This window comes from Cannabis sativa, chromosome 6, assembly GCF_029168945.1.
Source record: "Cannabis sativa cultivar Pink pepper isolate KNU-18-1 chromosome 6, ASM2916894v1, whole genome shotgun sequence".
In the NCBI taxonomy this organism is placed as follows: Eukaryota; Viridiplantae; Streptophyta; class Magnoliopsida; order Rosales; family Cannabaceae; genus Cannabis; species Cannabis sativa.
In genome coordinates, this window is record NC_083606.1 from 53,039,829 (window position 1) to 53,054,403 (window position 14,575).

Consider the following 14,575-nt stretch of genomic DNA (forward strand, 5'->3'; position numbering starts at 1 on the left):
TAAATCAGGTACGCATATCTAATTATTATATATTATTATTGTGTTCTATGTTATATACAAATTGATCTTGGGGTTTATATTAATTTTTCTAACATGATATCAAGGTGTTGAGATTATTTGAAATGCACTTTTTGTTTTATATTAGTGCAAGTGGGAGTTTGTTGGGTTTTGTGCCCTAAATAAAACTCATTTTAATATAATATAAGATCAGAAATCATTTTATGTTGCATGGCTCACATGATTTATTTCATGATTATAGTGTTGTCAGCACAGTGGAATATAATCATGATTATATGTTCCAAAGTTTAATTCCCATGATTTGTCAGTTCACTGGATTTAGATTGGCATGATAATCAGCGATAAGGTATACTTACACCTTGGATAAGTGTTATGTCCTTTCCAGGACATTGGCAAAGTTTACCAGTATCGGATGTATGGAGTATATATTGGAAGGGACTATTGATCTTGGATAAGATATCATAAACTTACTATTATATCTTTCTAAGTCAATATCAATGGTTGATCTTAGGTCTATGGATCTTAATCCTGATATGGTTAGGTTCAACTTATTTGTATTATTTATGTTCTTCAAGCTGTTCGTGGAAGCTAACTATAGCTTCTATAAGTATTTAGAAGTGACACGATGATTTCCTTTTGAGCTTGGCTTGATAGAGATAAATGATTGAGTTCTCATTTCAGTAATTATATTAGTTTACTGAAAAATCATTTATAGGTAGCTAAGTTAGGGAATTTACTTGGTAAATTCTAGATCTACTTATTTAAAGCTCGGTCATATAGGCCCATGGTCCCCTCACTAGTTGAGATAATATTGCTTGCAGACTCAGTTAATTGATTTTAATTAATCAATTATAATTCTAAAATTAGACTATGTCTTATTTATGAATTTTTACTAAGTAAGAGCTTAATTGTGAAGAAAATAGGTTTTGGGGTTAATTTATTTATTAAGAGACTTTGTATGGTCTCATTATTAAATTACATAAATGATAATTGTATTTGATAATTAATTATAATTATTAAATAAATAGTTTGGCATTTATAGGATTGAATTAGAAAATATGGCATTATTGAAAGAAGAATAAGTGGTTGAAAAAGTGGCAACATTGTAACTAGAGTTTGGTCCCTTTATGGTCGGCCCTATGTGTGAATATTTTCCCAATATTTTATACTTTTTTAATCCATATAATTCAGCCATAAGCCTTTGTTGAAACACTACAAAAGGAACATGATTGTAACGCCTTGTCCAACAAGGACGCCACGTGTGTGCAATTTAATAAATTTTTTTATATAGATACTATATAATTATACCAAAAGTGTGGTTAATTAAATTTTGATAATTAAAAATTTGACATATAAACTATATGATAAAAGATAAGTGGTATTAATCATGGGGTCCCCCTATTTTCAAAATATTCACAAACTGGTTTAATAGTGTTTTCACAACATAAACTTTGTACTCCCAAAATACTTTTAAAATAGAGCATCCTGATTACTGGGTCGATACACTGTGGCTGATATGTACATTGTTGCTATGACCTCGAACTCATGGCTGCTCAACCTTTGCTTTCCCCTTACCTGCACCATAAAGCAACTGTGAGTCACAGAGACTCAGCAAGAAAAGTGAAATAGACAATAACTGAAAATGATCATCAATTTAATCTCATGTCATCATGCTTACACATTACATAATATCATAAACACACAATCTTGGTACTTTATAAAGTACCCCTTTACCACTCGTTAACCACGAGCTGTATATGTCACTATCGTTGCCCGATGAAGCAAACGATAAGTAAGAAACCTAACCGCGGTTTCAAGAGTAATTACTCGTAACGGTATTAACCGTTTCCAACCCTAGGTCATAACCTAGGCTCAATAGTTATCTAATCAAAGTCTTGATAATAATCAAGGCCATAACCATTCAACCATTAATATTTAACCACATACGGTGCTTACCCCTTTTCTTACCTTAGTTCAAAACTCAAGCGTACGGGCCGACTTGAGTGGAAAACAAGCTAGACGATCCCGGTCTTATGTCACAACAACCAAAACTCAATAAAAACCCTAATCAAATTTCTGATAATTGACTTTAATTCTCACAATTGAACACACCCTACTTTCCCCCGGATCAAACTAGCTTAACCATCTCTAAAACACCCTAAATTCCACTCCGAAAGACACCCCAAATCAGATTGGACTTAAGGAGAAAAACCCGAAATCCCCCCCCCTTACTAGAAAAAACAGTCGGCCGTTTTTCTGGGTGCCTGAAAAACGGCCTGCCGTTTTTTCCTGGCAGCAATGGTGATTTTTGGTTTTTCACCCCAAAAACCAATCCAACCTCCACCAAACCTGCTTAAACCTTCCAGAACAGTATAATAACATAAATATAACATATCTCAAGCTTCAAAACACAAAAATTCAATCTCTAACTCAAAATCACATGTTCAAGTGAAGAAATTCAACTTTTAGCTTCATCCAACACACTCAATTCAAGCAACCATGAAAACCCTCTCAACCAATCTCTAACAAACTCAAAAACGTAGCCTAAACATAACCCAAACTCAGTTTGAGTCCCACAGCAACAAAGAAACAAAACCCTACTTCAAAACTAACTTAAAACCTAGAATTTTAATCCAAAAAGGTTGGGAACTTACCTTCAAGTTCTCCTAGGCTAACTTGGGACAAGAACCAACTCTGAAATGAGGGTTGGAAGCTGAAGAAAATCCTCCAAGGGTGGCTGGCTTGGCTTGCACGAAGGGAAGGAGAAGAAGAAGAAGAAGCTTCTCTCTTTTTCTATTAATTTCCTTGCCTTGGAAGTCATCTCATTAAATAGGTTTTCTTTTCTTTTTTTTTTTCTTTTAAAATAATAGGTAGCCCAAAAATCAAATGGCACAATTAAATTTCCCAAAAGACTAATCTACCCCCTTCCATAATTTTTTTTTTACAAAAAAATGCTAGGGGCATTTTTGTGAAGCAAGCATACGAGCTCGAATCTTTTCAATAGCCTCACTCGTTCTTTGGACAGCTTCAGGTCCAAGATACCTACGTTCACCAGCTTCATCCCACTAAATAGGTGAACGACATTTCCTTCCATAAAGCATCTCATACGGAGCCATGCCAATGGTACTCTAATAACTATTGTTATAAGAAAACTCAATCATAGGTAGGTACTTGTTCCAAGAACCTTCAAAATCCATTACACATGGCCTCAGCATATCCTCAAGTATCTGAATAGTCCTTTCAGATTGACCATCGGTTTGAGGATGAAAAGCTGTACTAAATTTTAATTTAGTACCCATTGCTTGCTGTAAGCTTTCCCAAAATTTGGATGTAAATTTTGGATCTCGATCCAAAACTATCGAATTTGGGGCACCGTGAAGCCGAACTATCTCCTTGATATATAAATCATCATATTGATCCACTGTATATGTTGTCCTCACCGGGAGAAAGTGAGTAGACTTCGTATATCGATCCACTATCATCCAAATAGAATCATAATACCCTACTGTTCTGGGCAACCCCACTACAAAATCCATGGTGATGTCTTCCCATTTCCATTCAGGAATCTTTAGAGGTTGAAGCAAACCTGCCGGCCTCTGGTGTTCTGCTTTAATTTGTTGACAGGTTAAGCATTTCGACACATATTCAACAATATCCCTCTTCATACCCGGCCACCAGTATAAAGCTTTCACATCATGATACATCTTGGTTGTTCCCGGGTGTAAGGAGTACGGTGTAGTATGAGATTCATCAAGAATCTCCTGTCTGATATCCTTGTCATTTGATACACAAATTATGTTCTTGTATCGCAACAACCCATCAGACAAACATGAAAAGTCTTTTGCCAATCCAGCCTCTAACTTCTCCTTATGCCCCTGTAACTCAAGATCACTTTGTTGAGCTACTTGAATTTTTTCCAATAAATCAGATTGCAAGGTAATGTTGGCAAGTTTTCCAATTACAAATTCAATTCCCGCTCTAGCCATATCCTCAGCCAACTTTGCTGAAATCTTCTTTAATTCACAAACTTGCCCTGGTCCTTTTCGACTTAGAGCATCCGCTACCACATTTTCTTTACCAGGGTGGTAGAGAATCTCGTAGTCATAATCTTTGACCAGTTCTAACCATCATCGTTGCCTCATATTTAAATCATTCTAAGTGAAAAAGTACTTGAGGCTTTTATGATCAGTATAAGTCTCGCACTTCTCATCATACAGATAGTGACGCCAAACTTTCAATGCAAAAACAACTGCTGCCAATTCAATATCATGTGTAGGATATCGCTGTTCATACTCTTTCAATTGCCTGGATGCATAAGCAATCACTTTCCCTGACTGCATAGGAACACAACCTAACCCCTGTTTGGATGCATCACAGTATGTCACAAACTTTTCATCACTTACCGGTAAGGTTAATACAGAAGCGGTAATCAACCTTTGTTTCAGTTCCTAGAAACTACTTTCGCACTTATCAGTCCAAACAAACTTGCAGTTCTTTCGAGTCAACTCTGTTAAGGGCGTAGAAATCTTTGCAAAGCCCTCAACAAACCTTTGATAATACCCTACCAATCCCAGGAAACTTCTAACTTCAGTTGCTGACTTAGGTCGAGGCCAATCTCGTACCGCTTCAATCTTCACTGGATCCACTAAAATACCATCTTTACTTACCACGTGTCCCAAGAAACTCACCTAAGGCAACCAAAATTCACATTTCTTGAACTTTGCATACAACTTATGCTCCCTGAGACGTTGTAACACCATCCGAAGATGTCTTTCGTGAGTCTCTTCTGAGTCTGAATAGATTAGAATATCATCAATAAAGATAAAGACAATAACAAAATCATCCAGAAAGTCTTGGTTCATCAAATCAATAAGCGCTGCTAGGGCATTTATTAATCCAAAGGACATTACCAGAAATTCATAGTGGCCATACCGGGTCCAGAAAGCTGTCTTGGGAATATCCTCTTCCCGAATCCTCAGCTGGTGATAACCAGATCGAAGATCGATCTTGGAGAAGACGGTCTTTCCCTGCAGCTGATCAAATAAATCATCTATCCTTGGCAAAGGGTACTTATTCTTTACTGTCAGCTTGTTTAACTCCCGGTAATCAATGCACATTCGTAAAGTTCCATCCTTCTTTTTCACGAAAAAAATTGGTGCACCCCAAGGTGAAGTACTAGGTCTTGTAAATTTTAAATCCATCATCCCCTGTAATTGCACTTTTAATTCTTTCAGGTCTGCAGGCGCCATCCTGTAGGGAGCTCTTGATACAAGCTCTGCTCCTGGTATTAGATCAATCTCAAAATCAAACGTTCTGGTGGTAACCCCGGTAACTCTTCTGGAAAAACATCCAGAAATTCTTGAACCACTGGGACATGCTCCGGTCGCGCTTGTGGTTTCCAGGTAGTATCCACTACATTTGCTAAGAAACCAATGCACCCCTCACACAACAAATCTCTTGCCTTAAGCGCTGAAATTAAGGGAATTTGGGATCCTTGCATCTTCCCCACAAATAAAAAGGGGTCCTCGCCCTCAGGCTAAAAAGTTACCATTTTTCTCTTGCAATCAATAGTGGCGTTGTATATTGCAAGCCAATCCATACCCAAAATAACATCAAAATCCTCCAATTTTAGTTCTATCATATCAACTGATAACTCCCTTCCTCTTACAAATACTGGAAGGGATCTCACCCACCTACTGGAGATAACCAACTCCCCAGTAAGCAGCAAAGTTCCGAAACCTCTAGAAAGCACATCACTAGGTCTATTCAACTTCTCAATTATTCTACTTGAAATATAAGAATGCGTCGCACCAGAATCAATTAGAACAATCAATAAAGTACCAGCAACAGAAAGCTGACCTGTTACAGTGGAAGGTCCAGCATCAGCCTCAGCTTGAGCCAGGGCAAATACTCGAGCAGGAGCGGGTGTATCATCCTTCTTTTGCTCTAGTCGTAGCAGCTGTGGACAATGCCCCTTCATGTGACCCACCACCCCCACATTGGAAACAGACCATTGCCTGACACTCGCTCTGGTGGCGCCTTTTAAACCTCGGACATTCAGGAAAAGTCCGCCAGTTTTTTATTCCCACCAGGATGGAAACCTTGGTTACCCTGGAACCTTTTGTTTGGGCCTGCAATTGATGATTCACTAGGTCTTTTCTTGCGGTCACCGTGATCAGTACCCCTACCAGAACCAGCACCTGATGTTTGCTTCCATGAATATCTTCTGGCAATATTTTTCTTTCTTATCTGAGCTTTTGCACCCTCAGAAACTAGGGCCAGTTCAACTATCTGAGCATAAGTTCGAGCAACCCCCGGTTGTTTAGAAGCAACAATCACATCTCGTGCGATATGTTCATCCAACCCTCGAATGAACTTTGCTTTCCTAGCAGCTTCAGTAGCCACCTCATCTGAAGCAAACTTTGCCAATCGACCAAACTTAGTGGCATACTCTGTCACAGTCATGCTGTCCTGAGTCAATCGTATAAACTCTTCTGCCTTGGCCGCCCGAATAGACTCATTATAATACTTCTCATCAAATAAGGCCCGGAAGGCTTCCCAAGTCATGTTATTCAGATCATGACTCTAAGATACAATCTCCCACCAAATACGGGCATCATCTCGCAACATATAAGTAGCACACCTAACCCGGTCATTATCTTCAACCCGCATAAAATAAAAAATGGATCTTATCATACTCATCCATTGCTCCGCCTTGAGTGGATCAGCACCACCCTCAAACACTGGCGGGTTCTGCTTCCGAAACTGCTCATACAACGGTTCCAAAAGGTTCCCTGCATCCGGTGGCACTACCAGAGGTGCCGGAGGATCAGGATTAGGGTTTAGAGCAGGCTGAGCTCACTGCTCTCTCAATTCTCTGATTTTCTCACCTTGCTGTCGAATAGTCTCTTGCATTGCAGCATATAACTCTTCCCAGTTTGGTGGTGGTGGAGGGTTCTCGCCCTCACTAGGAGCCCCGAGCACCCCTACCAGTCCGCTTCGGGTGCATAATCTATACACCTGCGATCACATTCCAGGTAATAACAATACTGATAAGTATTTCCATATATTATAGTCCTGCCCACACCATTCCAATATCAACACAATTCAGATAATAAGGCAATCAAAAAATTAACAAACTATCTTTTAACTAAAAGCTTACTGAACCATGAGTCGATCAAGTCCTTGCAGCCAATGTACATATCAAGCCAGTTTTTTAGGATCTAAAAACCTTGGCGCTCTGATACCATGTTGTAACGCCCTGTCCAACAGGGACGCCACGTGTGTGCAATTTAATAAAAATTTATATAATTATACCAAAAGTGTGGTTAATTAAATTTTGATAATTAAAAATTTGACATATAAACTATATGATAAAAGATAAGTGGTATTAACCACGGGGTCCCCCTATTTTCAAAATATTCACAAACTGGTTTAATAGTGTTTTTACAACATAAACTTTGTACTCCCAAAATACTTTCAAAATAGAGCATCCTGATTACTGGGCCGATACACTGCGGCTGATATGTACATTGCTGCTATGACCTCGAACTCATGGCTGCTCAACCTTTGCTTTCCCCTTACCTGCACCATAAAGCACCTGTGAGTCACAGAGACTCAGCAAGAAAAGTGAAATAGACAATAACTGAAAATGATCATCAATTTAATCTTGTGTCATCATGCTTACACATTACATAATATCATAAACACACAATCTTGGTACTTTATAAAGTACCCCTTTACCACTCGTTAACCACGAGCTGTATATGTCACTATCGTTGCCCGATGAAGCAAACGATAAGTAAGAAACCTAACCGCGGTTTCAAGAGTAATTACTCGTAACAGTATTAACCGTTTCCAACCCTAGGTCATAACCTAGGCTCAACAGTTCTCTAATCAAAGTCTTGATAATAATCAAGGCCATAACCATTCAACCATTAATATTTAACCACATACGGTGCTTACCGCTTTTCTTACCTTAGTTTAAAACTCAAGCGTACGGGCCGACTTGAGTGGAAAACAAGCTAGACGATCCCGGTCCTATGTCACAACAACCAAAACTCAATAAATACCCTAATCAAATTTCTGATAATCGACTCTAATTCTCACAATCGAACCCTACTATCCCCCGGATCCAACTAGCTTAACCATTTCTAAAACACCCTGAATTCCACTCCGAAAGACACCCTGAATCAGATCGAACTTGAGGAGAAAAACCCGAGATCCCCCCCCTTACTGGGAAAAACGGTTGGCCGTGTTTTCCTGGCAGCAATGGTGATTTCTAGTTTTTCACCCCAAAAACCAATCCAACCTCCACCAAACCTGCTCAAAATTTCTAGAATAATATAATAACATATATATAACATATCTCAAGCTTCAAAACACAAAAATTCAATCTCTAACTCAAAATCACATGTTCAAGTGAAGAAATTCAACTTTTAGCTTCATCCAACACACTCAATTCAAGCAGCCATGAAAACCCTCTCAACCAATCTCTAACAAACTCAAAAACCTAGCCTAAACATGATCCAAACTCAGTTTGAGTCCCACAGCAACAAAGAAACAAAACACTACTTCAAAACTAACTTAAAACCTAGAATTTTAATCCAAAAAGGTTGGGAACTTACCTTCAAGTTCTTCTAGGCTAACTTGGGACAAGAACCAACTCTGAAATGAGGGTTGGAAGCTAAAGAAAATCCTCCAAGGGTGGCTGGCTTGGCTTGCACGAAGGGAAGGAGAAGAAGAAGAAGAAGCTTCTCTCTTTTTTCTTTTAATTTCCTTGCCTTGGAAGTGATCTCATTAAATAGGTGTTCTTTTTTTTTTCTTTTAAAATAATAGGCAGCCCAAAAATCAAATGGCACAATTAAATTTCCCAAAAGACTAATCTACCCCATTCCATAATTTTTTTTACAAAACAACCCTAGGGGCATTTTTGTAATTTTGCTAATTCCATTAAACGGACATTCTAAAATTTCTAACCTAGTCTGGAATATTCTCAAAATAATTCTTCCATAAATGTCGTGACATTTCTAACCAAAATCGCCAGGCCCAAAAAATATTTTATTTCGAAATTGATATCCTCGGTACTCACATATCCCAAAATAATCTCCGTAATTAAACGCTATTTATTTCATTGAGTAAATTCTCAATATTTACCCTAAGTAAGATCATAATCTTACTTCATTTCCAAAAATAATTACATATTTAATAAAATATGTCTATTTAAATATTATTTATTTTACGGGATATTACAATGATGCTCTCATCTCATCCTTTTGTCAACTTGACTATTCAACCTAGATGAGATAGTTCCTTCCTTAGTGATTTCAGTCTCCTTCATTGTTCTTCACCTATTCGAACTCTTAGAAATGGGTGTCATGCCTACACATAGCAAGTCAAGTACTCAATCATAGTGAGTAAGACGGTGGTAACCAAACCTGAAGAAGAGAAAGAGATCCATGTTCAGATCTTGATAATGCTCTGCTACAGAAAGGAATCAAGGGCTAGAGATCTTGAAAATAAGGAGTCATTATATTCCGCTGCAACCAATGTAAGGTTTTCTTAAACTCTTATATGTTTATTTTTATTATTTTACAGAATTCATATTTAGGATGTTAATTCAACATACTTGTTAGTAAATCGAGATCCTGGTAATATATTCCCAATAGATAGTACATATTTCTCCATTTTCATGAAGACAAAGAATATGTAAGTTTGATCATCAATTTGATACTGGTGCCTGAGCATCGAGTGCTTTGGGTGCTCAAAAGTAAACTTTCTCTTAATCTAATTTTGTTGTCTCAAATATACCTGTGGTTTGTCTAGTTCATGTTCCAATGTAAAGTTTGACCCATTTTCACTATGACGGTTCCAGAAACTAAAACCCTAGTTAGGGATTTCAACTTGGGCGTTGGGTGAAACCCTAGGTGCCCAGGTTAACTTTTGGGGTGCCGGTTTGTGTAATTTCAGCTCTCGAGGCTTGGATTTGATTATTTTATGTCTTCATGGTACACAATAGTGTAAGATAGTAAGTTGGAAATGAGTTATCGAAGTTTAAACTTCTATTCCGGAGTTCCCAAAGTTAACCTGGGTGCAGGGCTAGGGACCCCTCCCAAGTCGACTACTATGACTCGGGACTACTCAACTTTGAGATATTATCTTTCTTGCCATGTGTTAAACATTGATGTCCATGTCACCAGAGAAAGCATTTGGGTTAACAATGACATTAAATGTTATTTGCTTCCATTTTACAAACTATAGTTTCTATTTTTTGAGGTTAAATTGTTTTTATTTTTTGAGTTTAAATTGTTTTTATATTTTGAGTTTAAATTGTTTCCATTTCTCAATGTGAGTTATTTCTAATTTTTAAGTTTAAATTTTTTCCATTTGTTGATGTGAGTTGTTTCTATTTTTCGAGGTTAAATGCTGGTTATTTCCATTTTACAAATTATAGTTTCCATTTCGACATTATATTATTTCTATTTTTTGTTTCCATTTCAAATGTGAGTTGTTTCTATCTTTTAGTATATTTTTTTTTTCATTCACAGATTTATATATATATATATTTATATATATATGAGGTTAAATGCTAGTTATTTTCAGGTTAAATTATTTTTATTTTTAATGTGATTTGATTTTATTTTTCATGATGTTTTTTTCCATTTCACAAATATCTACTCTATATAAAGTGTGCTTATATAACTGAATTTCTTGGTTTATGAGAAATTCATGGGTGACTTTTTATTTATATTTAATAAAATAATAAAATATTATTTATATATAATAAAATAAAAATAAAACAAATATTATTAATATTTGAACTGATATTTGATGCTAATTATTCGAGAGTCACAACCCTCTATCACAAAAAGGTACGTGCCGAGGCATTAATATAGCCATTAATATTGCCCAATAGGTACTAACCAGTAACCACACAAATAATCGGTTTTGGGTTTGTAATTTGTTTCTGATTTAATTTTTATATATATATATATATACAAAAATAACATAAAATGGACTATATATATTTAATAAACACACATAATATTCACGTACTTAATTAATATATTAATTACTTGATAAAAATTAATATCATTTATTTAATTAATTTATTCTTTTGGGAGCTATATATCAAATAATTAAATTAAATCGGACAAATATATTATCATTTATGGAAAAATTAATTGTTCAATATGACAATGAGCATAGTTTTTTCTTTAAATTGTCTATAGCTAGCTACGTCTTTTTAATCTTTTTTCTTTTAAAAAAAAATAGATGATCAAACTATGGACTCTCTAAATTAATATAGGTAAGTTTTGATTATATAGCAATTAATATTTGAACTTGATATTATTTATCATTTTATTAAAACTTCTTCAAACTAGAATTCTAAATTACATTACTGAGAACAAAAAAAAAAAATTTAAGCTTTAAGCTGTAATACATATAAAATGTATAAGATTTTTTCTAAACCTAAAATTTTTAATTTCATAATAATTAACAATCATTTATCTTTTTTTATTGTTAAAAAAATACTTGAGCTTACCAAAATCTAGAAGAACAAAACCAATGAAGAAAATTTTAACAAAAAAAAAATTAACGCAGAAAAAAAGTGTCATAAACATTATTGAATAATGGCAATTGCCAACACAAGAATTTCAGCACAAAAAATTATACTTGACCCCTAGACAAGATTATCATGATCTTCCAATCCTAATAATATAATTAATTGAACAACACCTCATTAGTTATTCTAGGAGAATGATGCATGGTAATGTCAAAAAAATCATTAGATGATAATAATATTTCTCTAACAATGATACCCTAAGTAAGAACTAAGAAGTATTGTAGCGTTTTATTTTATAGAGCATGAATAATATTAAGACAATTGGATTCCACAATCAAGCTCTTATTCTCCTATTAAAAAAAATACATTAATATACATGTAAATAATTCTTAGTTTTACAATAATAAATTATTAATAAACTCACAATTTCATAAAATTATAAAGTAGTAATTTCAATTAATTTTTAAAAATAATTTATAATTTTTTCAAAATATTGGTTATAATTATTATTTCCCATTTTATAAAAAATAAATATATTTTTTTAAAAAAAAATAATTATTAGAAACTTGCCATAAAAAATTATTAGATTGTTACCTTATTAATTTTTTTTAGTGCCCATCTATGGGTATTACCCATTTGAAAGTGTTCCATATATATATATATATATAAAGTATTTTAACTAAAACAGTTCACATTATAATTTGTGAAAAAGAGATTTTTTATCTACAACTTTTAGATAGATGTTATCTTCAATTGTCAATAATTTAGAGATTGATTTTTAATTTTCTTTTTTATTTCACACACATTTAAGTTGTGTTTTCTTTAGTCTTTGAACATAAATTTTTAGTTTATTTTTGGATTATCTTAAGAACATATTACACTTAAATTATCAAGTTTTCTTAAACACTACAATATATTACATCCAGTATTTACTTTTAATTGTCAAAATTATAAATTCCATTATTTAGATATACATAATAATAATCTCACCTAATAAGTAATAATATTTTTTCTTTAATTGTTAATTATATTTTTTAAATAGAGTAAAAAATACCTAACATAAAATTAGTATACGTGCCTCGCAGTAACTTTTTACTAGTATATATATATAAATGAGGTTAAATGCTTATATTTTTCATTTCAAGGTTAAATTATTTTCATTTTTTAAGGTTAAATTATTTGGATTTTATTGTTTCTATTTTCAATGTGAGTAGTTTCCATTATGATATTTGTTTTCATATAATATATGTATATATGAAGTAAAATACTAGTTGTTTCTATTTCGAGGTTAAATTGTTTCTATTTTTTGTAACATATCACTAGAGCACCCTCATCAGCTTTTCTACTCTATTAGCTTCTCTACTCTATTCTTTAAAATACATCACCAAAATTTTATTTTTTTTTATTTTACCTCAAACTTTTACATTACAATATAGATAATTTCTTTAAAATACATCATCAAAATTTTACATTTTTAAATTATAATAGATTTTATTTATTTCAAGTATATAATATTATTATTTATAAATATCTCCATATAAAAAGTAAAATTAAAATCATAAATAATTAATAAATTATATTTAGTGCAATGAATAGTATTTTATAAATGTAAAACATGAGTAATAAATTTTAAGAAAGTTTTAAAATAGAAAAATAGTTTAGAGCATGTAATGTTTTTAATTTACTTCTTTAAATATTTTAAAGCTCTAAAGACTTTATTGAGTAACTAATCACACAGAAACTTTCGCTTTGTAACATCATTGCTAACATCGTTGTTTGTGCGCCAAGACAAATGGACTGCAAACTATTGACCATCTACAATGATGATATATGGTCATTTCAAATGAGTGCCTTAAAGCAATAAAATGACAAAAAAAAAAAAAAAAAAAAAATTAAAAAAACAGATGAACTAGCCAAGTATTACTTATTGCCAACAATGGAGTGAAGCTTGACAATGGTTTGCTTTTCTGCATAGTTCAATGTTTGGCCTAAGGTAGTTGGAGCCTATCTTCCCACATCCTTAATGAGAAATCACAGAGACAACTCTTCCATCCTTAAATGTCAGTGTTGAGTACGGAAAGTCATATAATAAGTTTTTTTTATTGTGTTATCTTTTTTGAAAAAGAGAAAAAAGTTCATTGTCTTACGATCTTCTCTCGTTATAGTGTGAATAATTAGCAAATTTTTCCCTGAACTTATATCACTACCTACTACCTACTTGTGCACCCTAAAATATACTAGTTGTTAAAAAATTTCCCCAACATATTTGTTGGAAATTATTTTACCAGGATCTTAGATCTACTCACAAGTATGTTGATTAACACCCTAAATATGAACTTTCTAAAACGATGAAATAAACACATATAAAGTTTAGTAAACCTTACATTGGGTGCAGCGGAATATAATGACTCCTTCCGTTCAGATATCTAGCCCTTGATTCCTTTCTGTAGCAGAGCATTATCAATATCTGAACCTATATCTCTTTCTCTGATTCTTTAGTGCTGAAACTCCTTCTTGCTGAAAGTGTTTCTTCACGATCTTCCTCACTATGATTGAGGTATCACTTGCTCTGTGTGGGTACTACTCTAACACTAAGAATTTCGAAATTTCAAGGAGGAAGAGAGAGAGGGAGTGGTCGGCCAAAGATAGGGAGAGAGAGAGGCTTAGTTTTTTCTGAATGAAAAGTCAGAAGAAAAGTGTAAATTTCCTGAAGCCTTCACTATCTATTTATAGCATTCCACTAGTACTTGGTTTGAATTATTTGACATTAAAATAATAAAAATATCAGAGGGAAAACCCTACAAAAGTGGCCGGCCATGCAATGTAGATTTGGGCCTCACTTTTTGCAATTTTGCAGTTTTATCTTTTCTGCATCTGATTTTCTCAAAAATGTCAATTTTCTAATTCAACCATTTAAATGTCAATTCTAACTATTTAATAACTATAAATAATTATTAAATAATATTGTCATTTATCATATTTATTAATTGA

At 33.8% G+C, this 14,575-nt stretch overlaps 1 protein-coding gene across 1 annotated transcript; it reads right to left on the minus strand.

The window, feature by feature from the left end:
• Positions 1 to 1,488: 1,488 nt before the first annotated feature.
• LOC133039293 (uncharacterized) lies at positions 1,489 to 6,585 on the minus strand. Its single transcript, XM_061118154.1, has 5 exons — positions 6,189 to 6,585; positions 5,878 to 6,066; positions 5,567 to 5,757; positions 4,929 to 5,051; positions 1,489 to 1,593 (listed from the first exon to the last, which is right to left on the minus strand). The coding sequence occupies exons 1-5, from the start codon at positions 6,583 to 6,585 to the stop codon at positions 1,489 to 1,491; spliced, it is 1,005 nt and encodes a 334-aa protein (XP_060974137.1).
• Positions 6,586 to 14,575: the final 7,990 nt, after the last annotated feature.

Coding starts and splice junctions, on each gene's coding strand:
- LOC133039293 (XM_061118154.1), bottom strand. CDS start 6,585: ATGACTTGGGAAGCCTTCCGGGCCTTATTTGATGAGAAGTATTATAAT. Junction 6,067..6,188: donor TGGTAGGGGTACTGATCACG/GTGACCGCAAGA, acceptor TGAATGTCCGAG/GTTTAAAAGGCGCCACCAGA. Junction 5,052..5,566: donor TTGATTGCAAGAGAAAAATG/GTAACTTTTTAG, acceptor TTATTTGATCAG/CTGCAGGGAAAGACCGTCTT.